The sequence below is a fragment of the Anser cygnoides genome, chromosome 2 (assembly GCF_040182565.1).
Source record: "Anser cygnoides isolate HZ-2024a breed goose chromosome 2, Taihu_goose_T2T_genome, whole genome shotgun sequence".
In the NCBI taxonomy this organism is placed as follows: Eukaryota; Metazoa; Chordata; class Aves; order Anseriformes; family Anatidae; genus Anser; species Anser cygnoides.
In genome coordinates, this window is record NC_089874.1 from 27,551,209 (window position 1) to 27,566,912 (window position 15,704).

The 15,704-nt window shown below is 36.6% G+C and overlaps 1 protein-coding gene across 2 annotated transcripts in view; it reads right to left on the reverse strand.

Annotated features, from left to right (window-relative positions):
* The window catches only part of COL28A1 (collagen type XXVIII alpha 1 chain), a 65,000-nt gene that overhangs the window by 33,602 nt on the left and 15,694 nt on the right, over positions 1-15,704 (reverse strand). For both annotated transcript variants that reach the window (XM_048075423.2, XM_048075422.2), the window contains 8 exons: positions 9,034-9,102; positions 8,341-8,409; positions 6,960-7,028; positions 5,946-6,014; positions 4,344-4,412; positions 3,228-3,296; positions 1,812-1,880; positions 608-679 (listed from right to left, as the gene is read on the reverse strand). In XM_048075423.2, coding sequence (XP_047931380.2) covers positions 608-679; positions 1,812-1,880; positions 3,228-3,296; positions 4,344-4,412; positions 5,946-6,014; positions 6,960-7,028; positions 8,341-8,409; positions 9,034-9,102 — 555 coding nt within the window. The remainder of the gene's footprint in view (positions 1-607; positions 680-1,811; positions 1,881-3,227; positions 3,297-4,343; positions 4,413-5,945; positions 6,015-6,959; positions 7,029-8,340; positions 8,410-9,033; positions 9,103-15,704) is intronic.

Here is a 15,704-nt window from a genome sequence, read left to right on the forward strand (position 1 = left end):
TTCTATGATTCTATGAAAAGTCTCCATTTAACTTGCTTGAAATTGGGCACTTAGCTTTCCTGCCCTCTAAACTTCTTTCTACCATTTTGAATTTATTATTCCTTTTTTTTTTTTTTTTTTCAGTAAGGCTGAGTTTCTCTTAAAATCTCAGAATTTCCCTTGGAAAAAAGGAGCCCTGGTTTCAGCTGTTTCGTATAGTTTCTGTATCGGGCTGGAAGACTTCAGCCACAGCTCACAACGCTGGTAGACTGAGGGTTACCCTAGGTTGCATCAACTGGAGCCAGACTTCTAGGTGTCAGGAAAAATCTAAGCAGGCTGTAAGACACAAGATATCTGTTCTCTAAGAAAATCATGAAAATTAATGAAAATCAGCAGCCCACAAAAGGCAGGACAGGTAAAACATCTGCAGATTCAGATGGCAGCCACTGTTAATAAAATTTGTTGGAAACTTCTCAGCTAGCACACTCACTTTTCCCTAGCAGAACTATTGCCCCATGCCCTCCCCCAGGATGAACTGCTTGACATTACATACCTGTAAACTGATAAAGATTGAATTTGGTCTTATTTCTTCTACAGCCTTTACATGCAGGAAAATATATTTCCTTACCTTTTTCCCTGCCTTTCCAGGGTCTCCCTGCATCCCTCTCTCTCCTGGGACTCCTGATGGACCTATATCTCCCTTGAAGAAGAATAAATAATTGTATCTGCACCATCAACATTTTTTTTAATCATTATTCTGTAAAATGTTTCTAACAGTGTGTTGGAATATTAATTCATTACATACAATATTTTTGTTCAAGTAAAGGTTGTTATCCCCAGTTAAATAGTCTATAGAGCCAGAAAAATGAGAACTTTAAATTTCTCTTAAAGCCTTCCACCTAATCCTTTAATCTTCATTTTGTATTAAATAAACTTGCATTTTTCAGCAAGTAAAAACTTGAATTTAAACTATTTGTTATTCTGTGCACAATGATAATATGATAAGAATGCAATTTACTTGCTAAGTCAGGCATTTGTGACTGAAGAACGGGTCAGCTGGACTGGCTTGTCCAACCTAATCATTTCTCTTGTGAACTACATTACAGTCTTTGGTTTATCTGACTTAATGATATTGCATTGCATGAAGTGGATGATACTCATAAATTGGCCTGTACCCGAAATGAAGGTGTTGGTTAGAAACTGCCTTGCTTGTTGTATAAACTGGTCTAGGCGTTACTTTTAAGAGAGACCTTGCCACAAATTGTTGAAAATATCCATATGAACTAGTCCTGCAACATGCTTCTTCCATGATCCTTGGAAAAATCACTGAAATCAAAATATCCATGTCATTTTAGCCAATTTTTGGGGAAGCCCTACTTGAAATGGCAAGGATCTGTTATACATGTTTCAAACTGGCAACTGAAGTCAAAGCTGTAAATGTTTACCACCTCTTCTAACGCATAGGCAGTATGAGCACTGCTGTCACACAAACTTTTTTTTGTTGTCTTTTTTAATCACTGCAGAGGAACAGAGATAGTAGAAGCCTTTCTAGAAGGCTGTAGAGATATCTCATTAGCTTAGAAAAACTGGGGACAAATTCTTTCAGTTATGGATGCAGTAATGACTTTAGGAGAGAGCGTGGGAGCCTTAGCACAGCATTCTGAGTTTAAAGGGTTAAAGTGCAACATTAAGGGAACATCTATCATTGAAATTCCTTATTATTTTGATTGTAGTCAGTTTATACCAAAAAAATGTCTACTTCATTTATCATTTATCAGCAACACAGGAAAGAATCAGAAGACACTTTAAGAAGCAGTTAAAAACAGGCTCACTTTAAGTCCTCGTAATCCAGTTGCTGGGAGTCCTGGTTCTCCTTTTTGTCCACGTTCACCTTGTTGACCCTAGTAACAAAAAGACTTCTGTTTGACACAGGAATATAATTTAGCTGCATTCATTACTTGTATTATCTCACCAACTGTTTTACACATAGAGGTGGTCAAATTTTAAACCAAGTGATTTTTGACTGGAATATTCCATTCTGTCAAAATCCCAGTAACTTGTAGGAGTGCACCTATTTTATTTATTTATAGAAAGCCTAAGTGAATCATGCCATCTTTCTTCTTGTTGTTTTAATCCATTTAAGTACCTTTTATTTTCTATTTCCTACTGATATATCAAAGACTCTGCTGTCACTGTAAGAAAGATGAGTCCAAATAAAGAAAAATCAGAACCTCAGTTTAAAAGAAAGTTTTGCCCTTGCAATTCTTCCTTCCAGTAGTTCAAAAACTATTTCTAAAGAAATCGGAATTAAATTTTTCAGTTATGCTTTTTAAAATATTTTTTTCGCAGTAGAGAAAATGTCTTCAAACATAACATATTGCAGAACTACATCATTTTCCCCTGCATTAATATTAAACACTGTTGCTGTAACTGCTACTTACAAGCCAAAGTAACATCTAGATGAAAATGACTGTATTTCTCCCTGCTTTTGATGCAGTGACTACCGTGATTCTTCCGCCAATCAAGGTGATTACTAAGCACACAACTGCTTTATAGTTTATTGTTTTTTTCCACTTGTTCTCCTGAATATTTTGTCAAATTCCCTTTTTTCCTCTCATAGAGTTCTCACCTGACACCATATTGCTGGAGGCTTGGAGTTTGGCAGCAGTAATTTTTTACCTTACTTTCCCGTTCTCTTCCTCCTTTCCTTCTTGCTATGGTGCAGTGCCACCTACTAAATAAACTCTAAATAAGTTCTTTTTTCTCTCCTAGTGTTTCTGACTTTGGTTTCATCTCTCTCTCATGGTCACCATGGAAGGCTGATGGACAAACAAGCATAACAAGAAAGAATTGGCCTGATGAGATCAGACGTAAGTCTCCAGACCATCGCTGCTTTACAGCTAAGTTGCTTAGTAAAATGCTAAGCACAATGTGTATAAGACAGCAAATTGATTAGATACAAACATGTCTGAAAGTCACTTTGTTTAAAAAGTTGTGTTCATTTGGAAGCCAAAATCCATATTGAAAAAGGTGTGGATGTCAGCTGAAGTCTTATGCTCTGTTTGGGGAACACCTTAATAAATGGGTGTTTTTTCCTCGAAGCTTCAAAAGTAAATGTTATCTCCAATGAACAAGCTAGCTGGTGAACATTTTCATCTCATCAAAACACACTCTTGAAAAGCCTGGAAAAGGATACATTTCTTGTTGCTTCTTCCTAGTGATTTTTTTTTAAATATCTTAACCATTACCTTTGGACCTGGCAGACCAAAACCTTTGGATCCTTTTGCCCCAGGATTTCCTTGTGGACCCTGTACACCCTATAAATCAAAATAAATGAGTTAATGCATTATATTTTTCTATATTTGAAATTCATCATGAGTCTATCTTTCAGTTAATAGTTATTTTATCTCATCTTTGTCACATGATGTGGTGGATTTCACAGCCTTATCCAAGTGTAGCGACTACAATTACTATTCAGGGAGAAAGCCAATGGGAAGTTTCTCAGTATCTAAACCCCGATTTACTGGGATGCTGTAAGCATGAACTTTAATATTCTTTCCTAAAAACAAACAAACAAACAATCGAAAAATGCAGAACAAAGCAAAACACACAAAAAAAGATCTTTTTGGATGTTTCTGTTGTTCTGCATCCACCTAATCGAGACTGTTGACAAACTTCAATGGGGATTGAAATCCGGATGTGGTGGACTCTTACCTCATGAAGCCCCTACATGTCATTGTCCAAGCAGTGCACTTGATTTATCTCCTATGCAAATTATGCAGATTACACCATATTTCTATTTTCTTAATCCTAAAATCATTCATATCAGTTGGAACCATTAATGTCAAGGAGCTTTGCCTGAAGACTAACTTGATGCCTTTTAAAATGCAAAAACACTGAGATTTTTAACGTCTCCAAATCAAAATTAGAGCTCTGATGAAGTATAAAACAAAAACTACATACAAATGTTCATTACATTCCCAAAGTGTAGGACTGATCTGATAGGGTTTTTTAATAAAGTTGGTAGCAAAGCCATTTTCTCTTAGAAGAGTAACAGAGCTCTTCCATCTTTCTCATCCACTAGGGCCACAGGAGTAGACAAACAGGATTAGAATTAACACCAGTCTTCATAAATAGCAGATGTAGTATGCAGTATATTTGATGAAATTCATTATGTGTTGCTGCCATTTAATTCTTTATGAAAAGACTAGAATAAATGCAGGACAGATTTCACACTACAGCTAGGCAGTTTATGGGTGTCTTCTAACTTAACAATGGAACAGACAAATACCTGACTCAGGTCATACTAGCTGCCTTCTTCATATCTGCAGCTCAGTGTCTGCCTGTTCCTGATTCAAACTTACCTGGCTTCCTGGATTGCCTATCCCTGGTGGTCCTGCCGGGCCCTGTGGTCCTACTTGGCCTTGTTCACCCTGTATTGTATAAAAAGTATTCCAGAGAGCTAAATTGCAATAAACCATGTTAGCTGATTAGTACATTTAATTTAAACACAGAGTGGTAGTCCCCAAACTGTATGATCTTGAAGTTTGCTGCTTCTGTTTGAGTTAAATGAGAATTTTGAATGCCTTAAAGTCTGCTTATGGCAATTCACCTAACACAGGTAACACCTCTTCCTTCCTGCAAACTCTATTTCATTTATAACAGTAGACAATCACATCTAGAGGGATCTGCATCTTATCTTTCCAGACTGAGATTAATTTTGCAGATTTTCTTGTATTGAAATATACAGTTGCTTGCACAGCACTCAGAAGAAAATCTTGCAAGTGTAAAAGAGCAGCTAGAGGGTATTGTTTTTAAAGAGCAGCTAGAGAGTATTGTTGAAAAATCTTTGTCAAGTGGTATTGTAGAGGTATTGCACAGCACTTGAGGATGGAATAGAGGAATTACGGGAGGTCATTTGGGTATTGGAAGTGGCACAGATCCATGTAGGTGTCCGGCAAGTGGGACACCAGTCCCTTCAAAGCAATAGTTAGTTTAACTTACACCAGAAACCCTTATGTACTGAAATGGTCCCAAACACTTACTGCCATGGCCATCACTGCATTTTTCCTACACAGACATGGGAATAAGACAGCTTGTTCCTTCACAGGTCATCAGTCTTCCTGTACCTAAAGCCTCGAGCGAGATGGTCTGGCAGGTGCTCATTGACCATGCTTCTCACAGATAGGCCACATCAGACCATCTACGTTGCTCTGAAGATCTTAGAGATCCATTTGACTGGACAGTAAGATGAGTAAGTTCAAATCAAACTCCCCACATCTGAGAAACATACCCTGTTGACTAAGCTGCACGTAACTCCATATGGGAATGTCATCTTCCCCTCTCACAGAAGCCAAGCGTGGGACAGTGAGGAGAGCAGGAGTCATGGGGACATGAGGGAAGGCATAAAACAGGGAGTAGGAGTAGGGCTACATCACTAAACCATGAGAAGGAAGATCTGGATCACTGTCTCTGCTCTACATGACATTTGGGCATTTTTCATCAGTCATCCTCGAGACCTATGCAAGTTACAGGCCAGAATCTCCTCTGGCCAAGGGAATTACAATTGTTCTGGATTCTTCTTTGAGAATCTGGGTGCCAAAAAGCTAACAAATTTCAGAAGCTAGCATGTTCATTGCCTGTCCCAGGTCCGTTAGACTAGATAACCCAAGGTTTATTTAATTTTTTTAAAATATTTAATTTAAAATATTTTAAATACAATATTTCCGAGATAATTTTAGGAGGAAAGTAAGTCAATTTCTTCCCCCAAACTCCAGCTGCATAGAATACCGTCCACAGTGCAGTTAACTTGTATAGATGAGTGCTATGAAGTTTGTGAAGCTGCATTGAAGTAGTACCTCAGATCCAAGCTAAAACATATTCTCATGTTGTTGTGTGAATAATTCATCATTAATTTACTATAAATATAACTATAAATATGATCAGGAAAATACTCTGTGTCTCACCTTGTCACCTTTGATTGATTGACCTGGCAGTCCAATTGGACCAGTTGCACCTTCAGAGCCTTTTTCACCCTAGAAATAAGTAACAGTTTTGTAACTGTATATGGGAATTTATGAAGGAAACGATCCAAGACGAACTGGTCAACACAATGTGGGTAATGAGGAAAAAAGTATTCCTTTGCAAACAAACAAGAAAAACAGCCAACGGAATTATTAGTTTTACAGAAAAGCAATTCAGTTGCAATTCATAACATGCTTCATCTGTATTCATTGCGTCGTTGAACACAGGACTTCAAAGGGAGAAAATGAAATACTATGAAGTAGAAAAGTACATTTTGAGAATGCAATAATGCGTTCATTTTGTAAGTAGATAGCAGGTCAGAACCTTCTGGTGCAAGGACATGGCTAACGTCTTTTCCTTAAAAGGAAGAAAAATCTGCTTTGCTTAGTAGCTCAAGGCTCTGGAGAATCTTGAAGCCACTCAAAGAGGGATACACTTTGATGAGAAACCCAGTTATGATTTTACCATAACTCTTTGCTTGTTTGTACTTATTTTTAAGAAAAGGAATGTTCACACATATTAAATTGGCACGTGCCCTTATGAGGTAACTGTCCACAGAGACTCATATAACCCAAGTTTTAGCTTCCAAAAATGGTAAGACAGAACAAAAATACTTCCTGAATGTTTGCTTCCAATAAAAAACATAAATAGCTAAATAGTCTTTCAGAAGACAACTTATCTCATTAAGCTAGCAAAAAAAGGTATCTTATTAAATACATAAATAAGAGAATCATTAACTTATTACATTCAGAGGGACACTACAACTCTTTTGTAATCATCTTAATAGAGCTTTTGAACTAGGAGGGGTATTCAGAGAGCACAGTGATTCAGAAGACCAAGATCCACCATATGATATTTTGTACAACTAAAATGATCAGTGCTCTTAAATAGCTTAGGCATTAAAGCAAATTTGTCCTATGATTAAATAATTTTAAAAAACATTTCCATAAAACTACCTTTTGTCCTTGAATGCCCTCTCCTGGTAGACCTTTCTCACCTGGCAGACCATCAGGGCCACGTGGTCCCTGTAAGAAAAGAAAAAAAAATCAGCTGATATTAGCAATTACATTTCTTACTGACATTTTGCCTAATTTGCTAATATAGTTCCATGCAACTCTTATGACACTGATAAGTAGCAACACTTACACAACAGCTGGCTGAGCCCAGGCAATTAAATGAAGTGTAGTAAACCTTAATTGGAGGATTTAGATAAGAAGAAGGTAATGCTGAAATGATCTGAGTGACATAATGTCTAAAGACTCTATCCTTAAAACCCAAATGAAATTGTGGGTTAATTTATAATAAATATATTTACTGCTTTGTAATTTATTCCTTATAATTTCATGTACCTGAAATGGTGAAAATCATTAATTTGAACTTTTTTTTTTGTTTTTTAATACAAAATGACTGGATAAACATACACAAAGAGAAAATGCCAATTTTTGTTTACAGAAACACTGAAATAATTCTTTTGTTTTGTAATATTTTTGGTTCTTCCAGAAAATTCAGCTCTTTTATTATTTAAAGCTACTGAAGAGTTTTTAAGGATGATCTTGATTAAATAAAAATGTTCCTACATTTTTTGTGAAAAATATATTTTATAGTCACAAGGAGACTTTCAAAAATAATACTAGAATGAATTCTAACAATCATCTACATTTGTGGCTTCTTAATTAACAATCTTGTGATTATTAATGAAGTAAGAAAACTACCATTTTATACTCTAACCAGCAGGAAAAAAGAGCCACCAGCAAGCACTAACTTAACAGTGGAAGAAAGAGTACAATCCTTTGCTAAAATTAAAAGCAGCTTCCAAGGAGGCTATTAGGAGAACTGTTTCTCAGAGCTACAAAGAGCTTGCTAAAGGTAACTTACTGTAATTCAGAAGAGAAAGATGTAATTAAAAGCATATAATTTGGATCTTTGTTTCTGATGCAATTCAAATTACAGACTGGAGTTGAGGAACATCTCAGATCTTGGATTTTCACCGTCTTAAAATTTGATTTTAAACGATTTTTAAATATCTCCTTAATTCAAACTAGGAAGGGTATGCCTATTAGTATACAACTCCATGTCCGTCTGAAAACTGTATGCTGTAATCTCGCTCACATGGACCATGCAATTTTTTATTTCACCAAAACTTTTTTGGACATGACTTAATTCTCCTACTCCGGCAATTCATGCACAATTACTGTTGCAATATTAGGCTGGCATAGCTGCTGCTCTAAGCTGTGTAGAACGGCTTATGGAATCAGTACCCTATATAGCTGCTGTCATTCAATTAAAGTTGCTTAGACTTATTTATTTTCACTTCCAATTCATCTATCAACGACTTACAGGTAATCCTGGCTCACCAGTTCCAGGAGGTCCTGGGAATCCAATTTTACCTTCTCGACCTGTAGCACCCTTGTGAGAAAGAATATTACTAAGTTCAGTCTTAATTCAACTTGACGCTTTTGAAAAGCTTAACATTTATATATAGATGACTTAATCGTTTCATTAGAAAAATCGGAAATCAAATACTTAACATCTCTTGAGGTAAAACAAACATAAATGATGATTTAGAAACATTTGAAAGTACATTTCAATTAACACTCAGAACCTTAGATTGTGTTTCAGTCCTCATGCCAACAGCAAAGGATTTAAGAATATCAGTTCCCTAGTGAAGAAATAGCAAAGCAAATCTGTCACTTGATTGTATATCACAGTGACTGAGATGTATTTCAATGCCTTGAAGAATGATTATTCATTAGTGCAATCATCTGCTAGTGCTTGACTCTGATCTCAGGTATTTAACCCTCATTTAAATGGCATTATTTCTGGCCTATTGTTTCAGTGGAATCATAATCAAAACTTGGGGTTGAAGGAAAAGCAGGTCTGTCATCTCCATTCTACACAAATACACAAACCAGTATTATACAGGTTTTATATTTAGATTATAAGAGTTTGATAAAACTGCAAATGAGAACTTTCATCCAAAAAATGACTGCCCACAGTTATCACTTTCACAGACATATAACTGAGACTTACCTTGGGTCCTGGCTGTCCAACACCAGGGAGTCCTGGCGGACCATAGGGACCTATAGGACCTTGTTCTCCCTAGAGGAAAAAACACAGAAACAGATTATTAAAGCAATAGTCTCTTTTCGTAATCAAATTCTCCCAGAGTATCTATCCATCACAACCATTCAGGGCTATAGAAATATGTATTTAAAGTAAAAAACAACCAGCCAACCAAACCAAAAACAAACACACAAACAAAAACAAACAAACAAAAAAAAAAAAAACACAAAAAAACCCACAACTGTTTAAAGCTAAATGTTTTGGTTAGTAGCAAGGCCAATATCCTGGCCATACAATTTTCTGGGATAGATAATAAAGTCATAAAGCCATTCAAAATGTGTTTCTTCCTCATTATATCTTTGGTCCTGATTTTACTCAATAATTTGGTATGTGCTTCCTTCACTCCTTTTCTTGCCAGGAAGACAGGCATTTGGAAATCCAGCTGTATTTATGCTTTATACATAGGACTAAATAATTTTCCAGTAGCAATGGCTACATATCACAACTGTTGCTCCTATTGCTGTCTTTGACTGAAGCTCCTCTTGTTAGCTGAGTACGTTTCTACAAAGCCAATGTAGGGTCAGGTGAAAATAAGCATCAGATCTCCCAAATTAACAGGCATTTGGAGGCATAAGCAGGAGTGAGGCAGATAAAACGCTTTGAAGATCTGAATTTCATTGTCTGGAGAACCTGTCACAGACTGATACTACAAATACTAGTTCTGACACATTGGAGGATACATTCTGAAACCATTGACTCAGAAAATAGTTAAGATCTAATTTAACCTAAGTAATTTTCTGATTAAAACGTTGTATACCTAATACAGTAACGATTTCCAATCAGTTACAAATTTAAGTGCTTGACAGTTCTCCAAATCAGAACAAATCCAGACAGCCATTCACAAATACATATTTAATCCATGCACTTCACATAATACAACCACTATGATGAATAGGGTCTGCACTTTGATCTATTTTGAAAGTTAGTACAACTGTATGATATCCCCTACGTGCATTTGCTCTAGGACCCTGATATAGAAAAGGTCTTTAAGCATGATCTCACTGGACCTACTTGTGTATTTAAATACATACTATTTCTTCTATGTAGGAACGCTAAAAACTAAATACTAACAATTTCTTCAAAGCTTGATGATTAGACGGAAACTGAAGTATTATAAGAACTGAAAACAGATGAAATCTGCAATATTGCTGGGACAAAATTCCAAAATACTTCAGCCTCCTCCTCTTAACAACAGTATGCCTCAAGTGCATTTTCACTGACTTGATGTTTATATATTATATTCACTTACAACGAAGACCTGCAAATTCAAAGATTATTTAGAATTCCTTATAAATATGATAGTTTGGGAAAATAATTGTTCTAAATAATGGAGAAATTAGAGGGAAAATATCTTCAGGACCTGCCTTTTGCAGGAGTAAGTGCACTAGCTTTAAGTCATAAATGACAAGATTGCAGAATAGCTTTGTGAGTTTAGCTATTCAACATGCACTAAGGGTTACTGTGAGGGACACGTTATCCATGGAAATCTCTAGGCAAACTCTAATGCTTGAGATCAGAGTCTTCACCTTCTTTGTAGCCCTCCTTTGGATGTTCTCTAATAGTTTTAGAGTGTGGCACCCAAACTGCACACGGTACTTACGGTGAGACCACACCAGTGCAGAGCAGGGAGGAAAATCCCTTCTCTCAACCTGCTAACAATGCCATGCCTGATGCTCCACAGGATACAGTTGGCCTGTTTTGTTCATAGCTGTTTTTTTTATCTCCTGTGTCTGTTTTGAAACTGACCAAAAAAAAAAAAAAAAAAAAATTCCTCAAATGGCCCATCATCTAGACTTCCAGTTCTTCCATGGAATTAATTTGGCATTGAACATGCTGTCCTCTAAATTCAGCTGATCAAAAACAATTTTTATTAACTGTTTCCCATCAGCAGGAAATTTAGGGAAGGCCAAGAATAATACAACTAAAGCTAGCATTTGCATCCTCTTTAATTCTCTTTTCAAGCTCTCTGTTTTAACATCGTCGTACTTTAGCTGAATTTCAGGGCTTTCTGGGATGATTCTGTTTAGACAAGAAGTAGGGAAAATATGTAAGGAAATGTTTATTTCTTTAGAAAATGATATACACTAAGAGCAACATTTTCAGGAGGGTTTTCATGACTTAGAAACGTCCATTTCTTTTCCAACCATAGCAATTTTGACTACTGAATTTCATTAATGCTGACAGATCACAATCAGCTAAGTATTGATGGAAGTTCAGCTTCTGCATCAGCATGTAGAAGTGCATTGGCCGAACGGTACCAGCAAAGTCCAGTGCCCGCTGGTGTGCTCTGCTTCCCAGGCAAAGGCATCCCTATGGGAGCTACACAGGTAAAACTGTTGTATTAAGGTTTCAGTAGAAAGTTTTGCAAACAAATTTCCATGCATAGAGACACTCTCCAGGACAGAGACACTTCTGCTGTGTTTACCTGCAGCTGTGCTTCTTGCAAAGGTGATCAAGATATACAAAACATGGCTTTTGGAAGAATGTTAAGCAAAGCACAACAGCCTAGTGCCCAAGAAAATCTGCTTTTCAGCTCGTAGCCTCCCATAACTCACTACCAGCTCTTATTTCAGTAGCTCTCTAATTCACTAGTGGAGCTAACAGATACAGCCTCTTGTGGTTTCAGGGTCTGGTTATAATAAAGTTAGGGATGGACTTCTCCACCTCAAGGCAGAGGTGCCTCAGACAGAAAGAATGAGACACAGACCACTGTAAATGCTGGCACTTTTAGAGTGGCAGATTGGAAAACTGACACAACATAAATAGTTGATAATTGCTACCTTCCAACTTCCTGAGTCTGATCAAAAGCCTACTGAAATCAATTCATTTTGATTCAAAAGGCTTTGGTCAACTTGGTTTCTTTGTAGGAATAGGGAAGTCCATAAGGTGACAAAGCAGTTGCTTTGGCTTTTCTCTCTCCTCCTTTATCCATTGCCACTAAGAATCTCTCCCAGTACTCTTTTTAGTATTTTGCAAGATTTACTTAAAACATGCTAGTGTGGTTACCATTCCTCCTACTAAACTCACATGCTGATAAGATGATCTGGCTTTGACAGCTGCTGGAGGTGGATCCCCACTCTGGCTTCCAGCCTGAGCAGCCATAGGCTCCAAGAGGAAACACACACACACAAGAGGTGCCCTCTCCCACTGCTACTGCAAGAAATGATGCACACACATGCACACACAAGCCAGCTGTAGCTGCTGCTGGACTCACTCTTTGTTTTCCCTACAGGCAGAGCTGTAGATTCATGTTTTGACGAGGTGCTTCCCTCCTGTGCCCTCTCACTCACTCATTCACGCAGGTATGGGGTGGCAGCCATGGCCAGGCAGTGAGCAAAGTGTTAGATTTTCAAATTCTCAGTCGTCATCTCTACCATGGAAAAGGCAGCCTGGGGTGTGTGTTGTGCCAGGATGAATTAGCATGCCACACAGAAAAAATGCAAAAGATATGTGCAAACTTGAAATATATTACATAAATATACCAGATTCCAAAACAACAACAACAACAACAAAGGAAAAAGAAAACCAAAAGCCAAAACCAAGACAGCAGCACGCTAGCCTACTAGGCATAAGTAGGCTACTTTCGATACAGCGAAAGCCACTAAGCACACTAGCTACATTTGTCAAAACTAAACCTAAGAAATCGTGTAGGAACTTGTTCCATTCTGAAAAACAATGTTTGGTAAATAACATCCTCCTAACTCAGCTGAAATAATAAACCATACCCCTTTGTTGTATTTGGAAAGTGTCTTCCAATTTTTTTTTGGCCTGTTGTCCAAACAGACATCGTGTTTCATATCTATTTCTGACAGCTTCTGACAGAACTTTCCAAGGACAATAACTCTGAGGAATGCTTCCTATTACAATTTATTTCTTCCTGCCCAAGTTTACCCACATGCTAGGGCTATGCTAATGCATGCACTGTCTTGATGGCAGTCCCAGAGAAGTTAACATTTTTCCAAAAGCTCTTCTTTAACCACGATGAAAACATTATCTAGTTTTTTTTTTTTCTCTCCAATAACTGATGTCCTTTAACCAGCTTCGGAGCAGCTTTTTAGTTTGTTTGTTTTTCAGTAGGTACTGGTGCAGACACTGTAAGTAGGCATTATAATAAAAAGAATGTAGAATAGCATGAAAATTTTGGTTTTGTTAAATGTTTTACTCCCTGATAGGGGAGGATGTCTGAAGATTAATGAGGGGGAAAAAAAAAAAAAAAAAAGAGAGCCTTTTTCCAGACAAGGTGCAAAATTGGAAACTTAAACTATTTCTACCTGTTTTAAAGACTATATATCAATCATATGTTCATATGGCTATTAGCAAGCCTCTCTTTTATCTTCTACATAGTGCTACAAGAAATGTGAAATTTATTAAAACAACAGAGCACTGCCAATAATAACATTACCTACATTCAGAAGGAAAATTCTACTTTTCAAAATAGCTTCTTTGTAATCATTCTCTTTGTTTAACATTCCACTCAAATCCTTTTTTCTCTTTCTATTGGGATTTTCCTTCAAGTTGCATTTAATATCAGCTAGAGCAATAGGAAGGAAAATTTCACTTCATCTGAGATCAACATTTTTACATATGAAAATCATACCATTTTAAGCTTGGAAAATACATAACAGTCTACCCCCCAGCAAACAGTTTGCTATGTTATGATGAATACCAGTTAGTGCCAGCATAAATGGCTTCTTTACTTTTAGGAAAGCACATACACACTGCAAGGAACAAAAAGTCTGCATGTCAGAGTCGATAAAGCTATTAATGACTAAGTTATAACAAATAAGCTATAATGAAAAATACACTTTCAAATATGATGATCTTTTTGAACATTTGAAACAACAATGGAAGCAGATACAGATATTTAATATATATTACTGATATTTCATATTTCTAAGGTAGTTGTGCTACATTGAAACTATACTTCTTTATAGATTTTTCAGTCTCCTGGGAAACATATAACTTGCCAGATAAGTAAGGAAAGAATTTGTAAGTCATGAGAGAAGCAGGAACCCTTAGCAGTTCATTCTGGGACACATTTTCAGGGAAATATGCAACAAGGGATTTTTCATAGAAGCATTATCCCAAGATGTTTTCATGGAAATAAGTGCTTTGAATACCCACATTCAAACTTAACTATCTCCTTAAAAGTCTGAATACACATCTGTTCTTACAACTTTAGCTGGTAATTCTTTGAGAGTTTTTGTTAAAAGCACTCACTTTAACAGTGGCTTTTAAAGAATGTGTTGTTCTCAATCTTTCCATGAATATATCAGGGTTTATAGAAATGTGTTATTTATTGCCAGTAGCTGGTCTAAGAGTTTAAGCAAACAAACCCAGTGTTATTTTTGAAATGATAACCATACAAATTCCCTGTTCATTACTTCCTTATGAGTGGCTACCTTAGCCACACAGGTCATGTCCACTTCCTGATTTTATGCCCCAACTTTATAATGTGTAACCAAATCATTCTGTTTGTAAATTGTCCACTGAACTTTTGAAAATTCAGTCCCTCACTAATAGATTTTCAAAATTGCCTTGAATACAAACACTCTTACAGAACCTCACTTGTGCAATTGTACAGAATGTGCTTTTTTAGATATTAAAAAAATAAGCAAGTATCTAAATCAATTAATGAAAAGCTCAGTAATGGGCATATGCATGTTGCAAATTCATTTATCTAACTCCAAGAATACTAGGAAAATGTGGATCCGCACATTTTACATTTTCAACCCCAATGAGATACGTTAGCTTTGCAAAAATGTAAGCAGCAAAAACTTAGGACTGAGAAGTTTTCTTGATCAAAATAAATGGCATTACATTCACTCTTAGAATTCCTCTGTTTTCTAGAAAAATCATGGTGATTCTATTTCCTTTTAGAGAGGAAACTAAGATGCACAAATGTTTTCTGTGTTAGAATATTTACATTTTTTTCTATAACCCTTTGTTATTACTATTGAACGGCATAGGTGTCTTCTAATAAGAATATAAGAACATAACATAAGAGGTAACAAATAATTCCGATGCAAGTAAATGTCGTAGCCAGTTACAATGCTATTTTCCTGTATTAGCCAATGCAGATAAGAGATATGTAGAACAGCAGCACTTAAATCACACAAAGCAGGCTACTAGAAATGTTGGAAGTGAGATGGGATTCTCTTTGGATAATGCTTCTGGACATTGGTGCTTAGGGCAGAATATATTACATTTACAGAGCAAGTAAATGTTTTGTTTTCATCTATAGAGAATACTAACTTTACCTCCTGTGTCCCCTTACGAAAGCCTATGCCTTCCTGTAATAACTTCAATGTGATCTTTGAGAAGCTAGCCTAGCAAAAGCAAACACTACTGATTTAATCAACATACCATCTGTTAACAAGCCATCTAGCCGACTCCTGGCAATCCAGGCAGCAATATAGGATATTACTGGAGCAGAACCAAGCACAGCATGGCTTTTCTCTTTGCTGACTTTATATTTCTAGTACTTTTAATCCTTCTGTAAGTGAGATCCTGTCTTTTCTTTGTTTCTTTGTCTTTGGGAAACCGTTGTTTGCATCAGCCAGCAAAATCGTACTGTA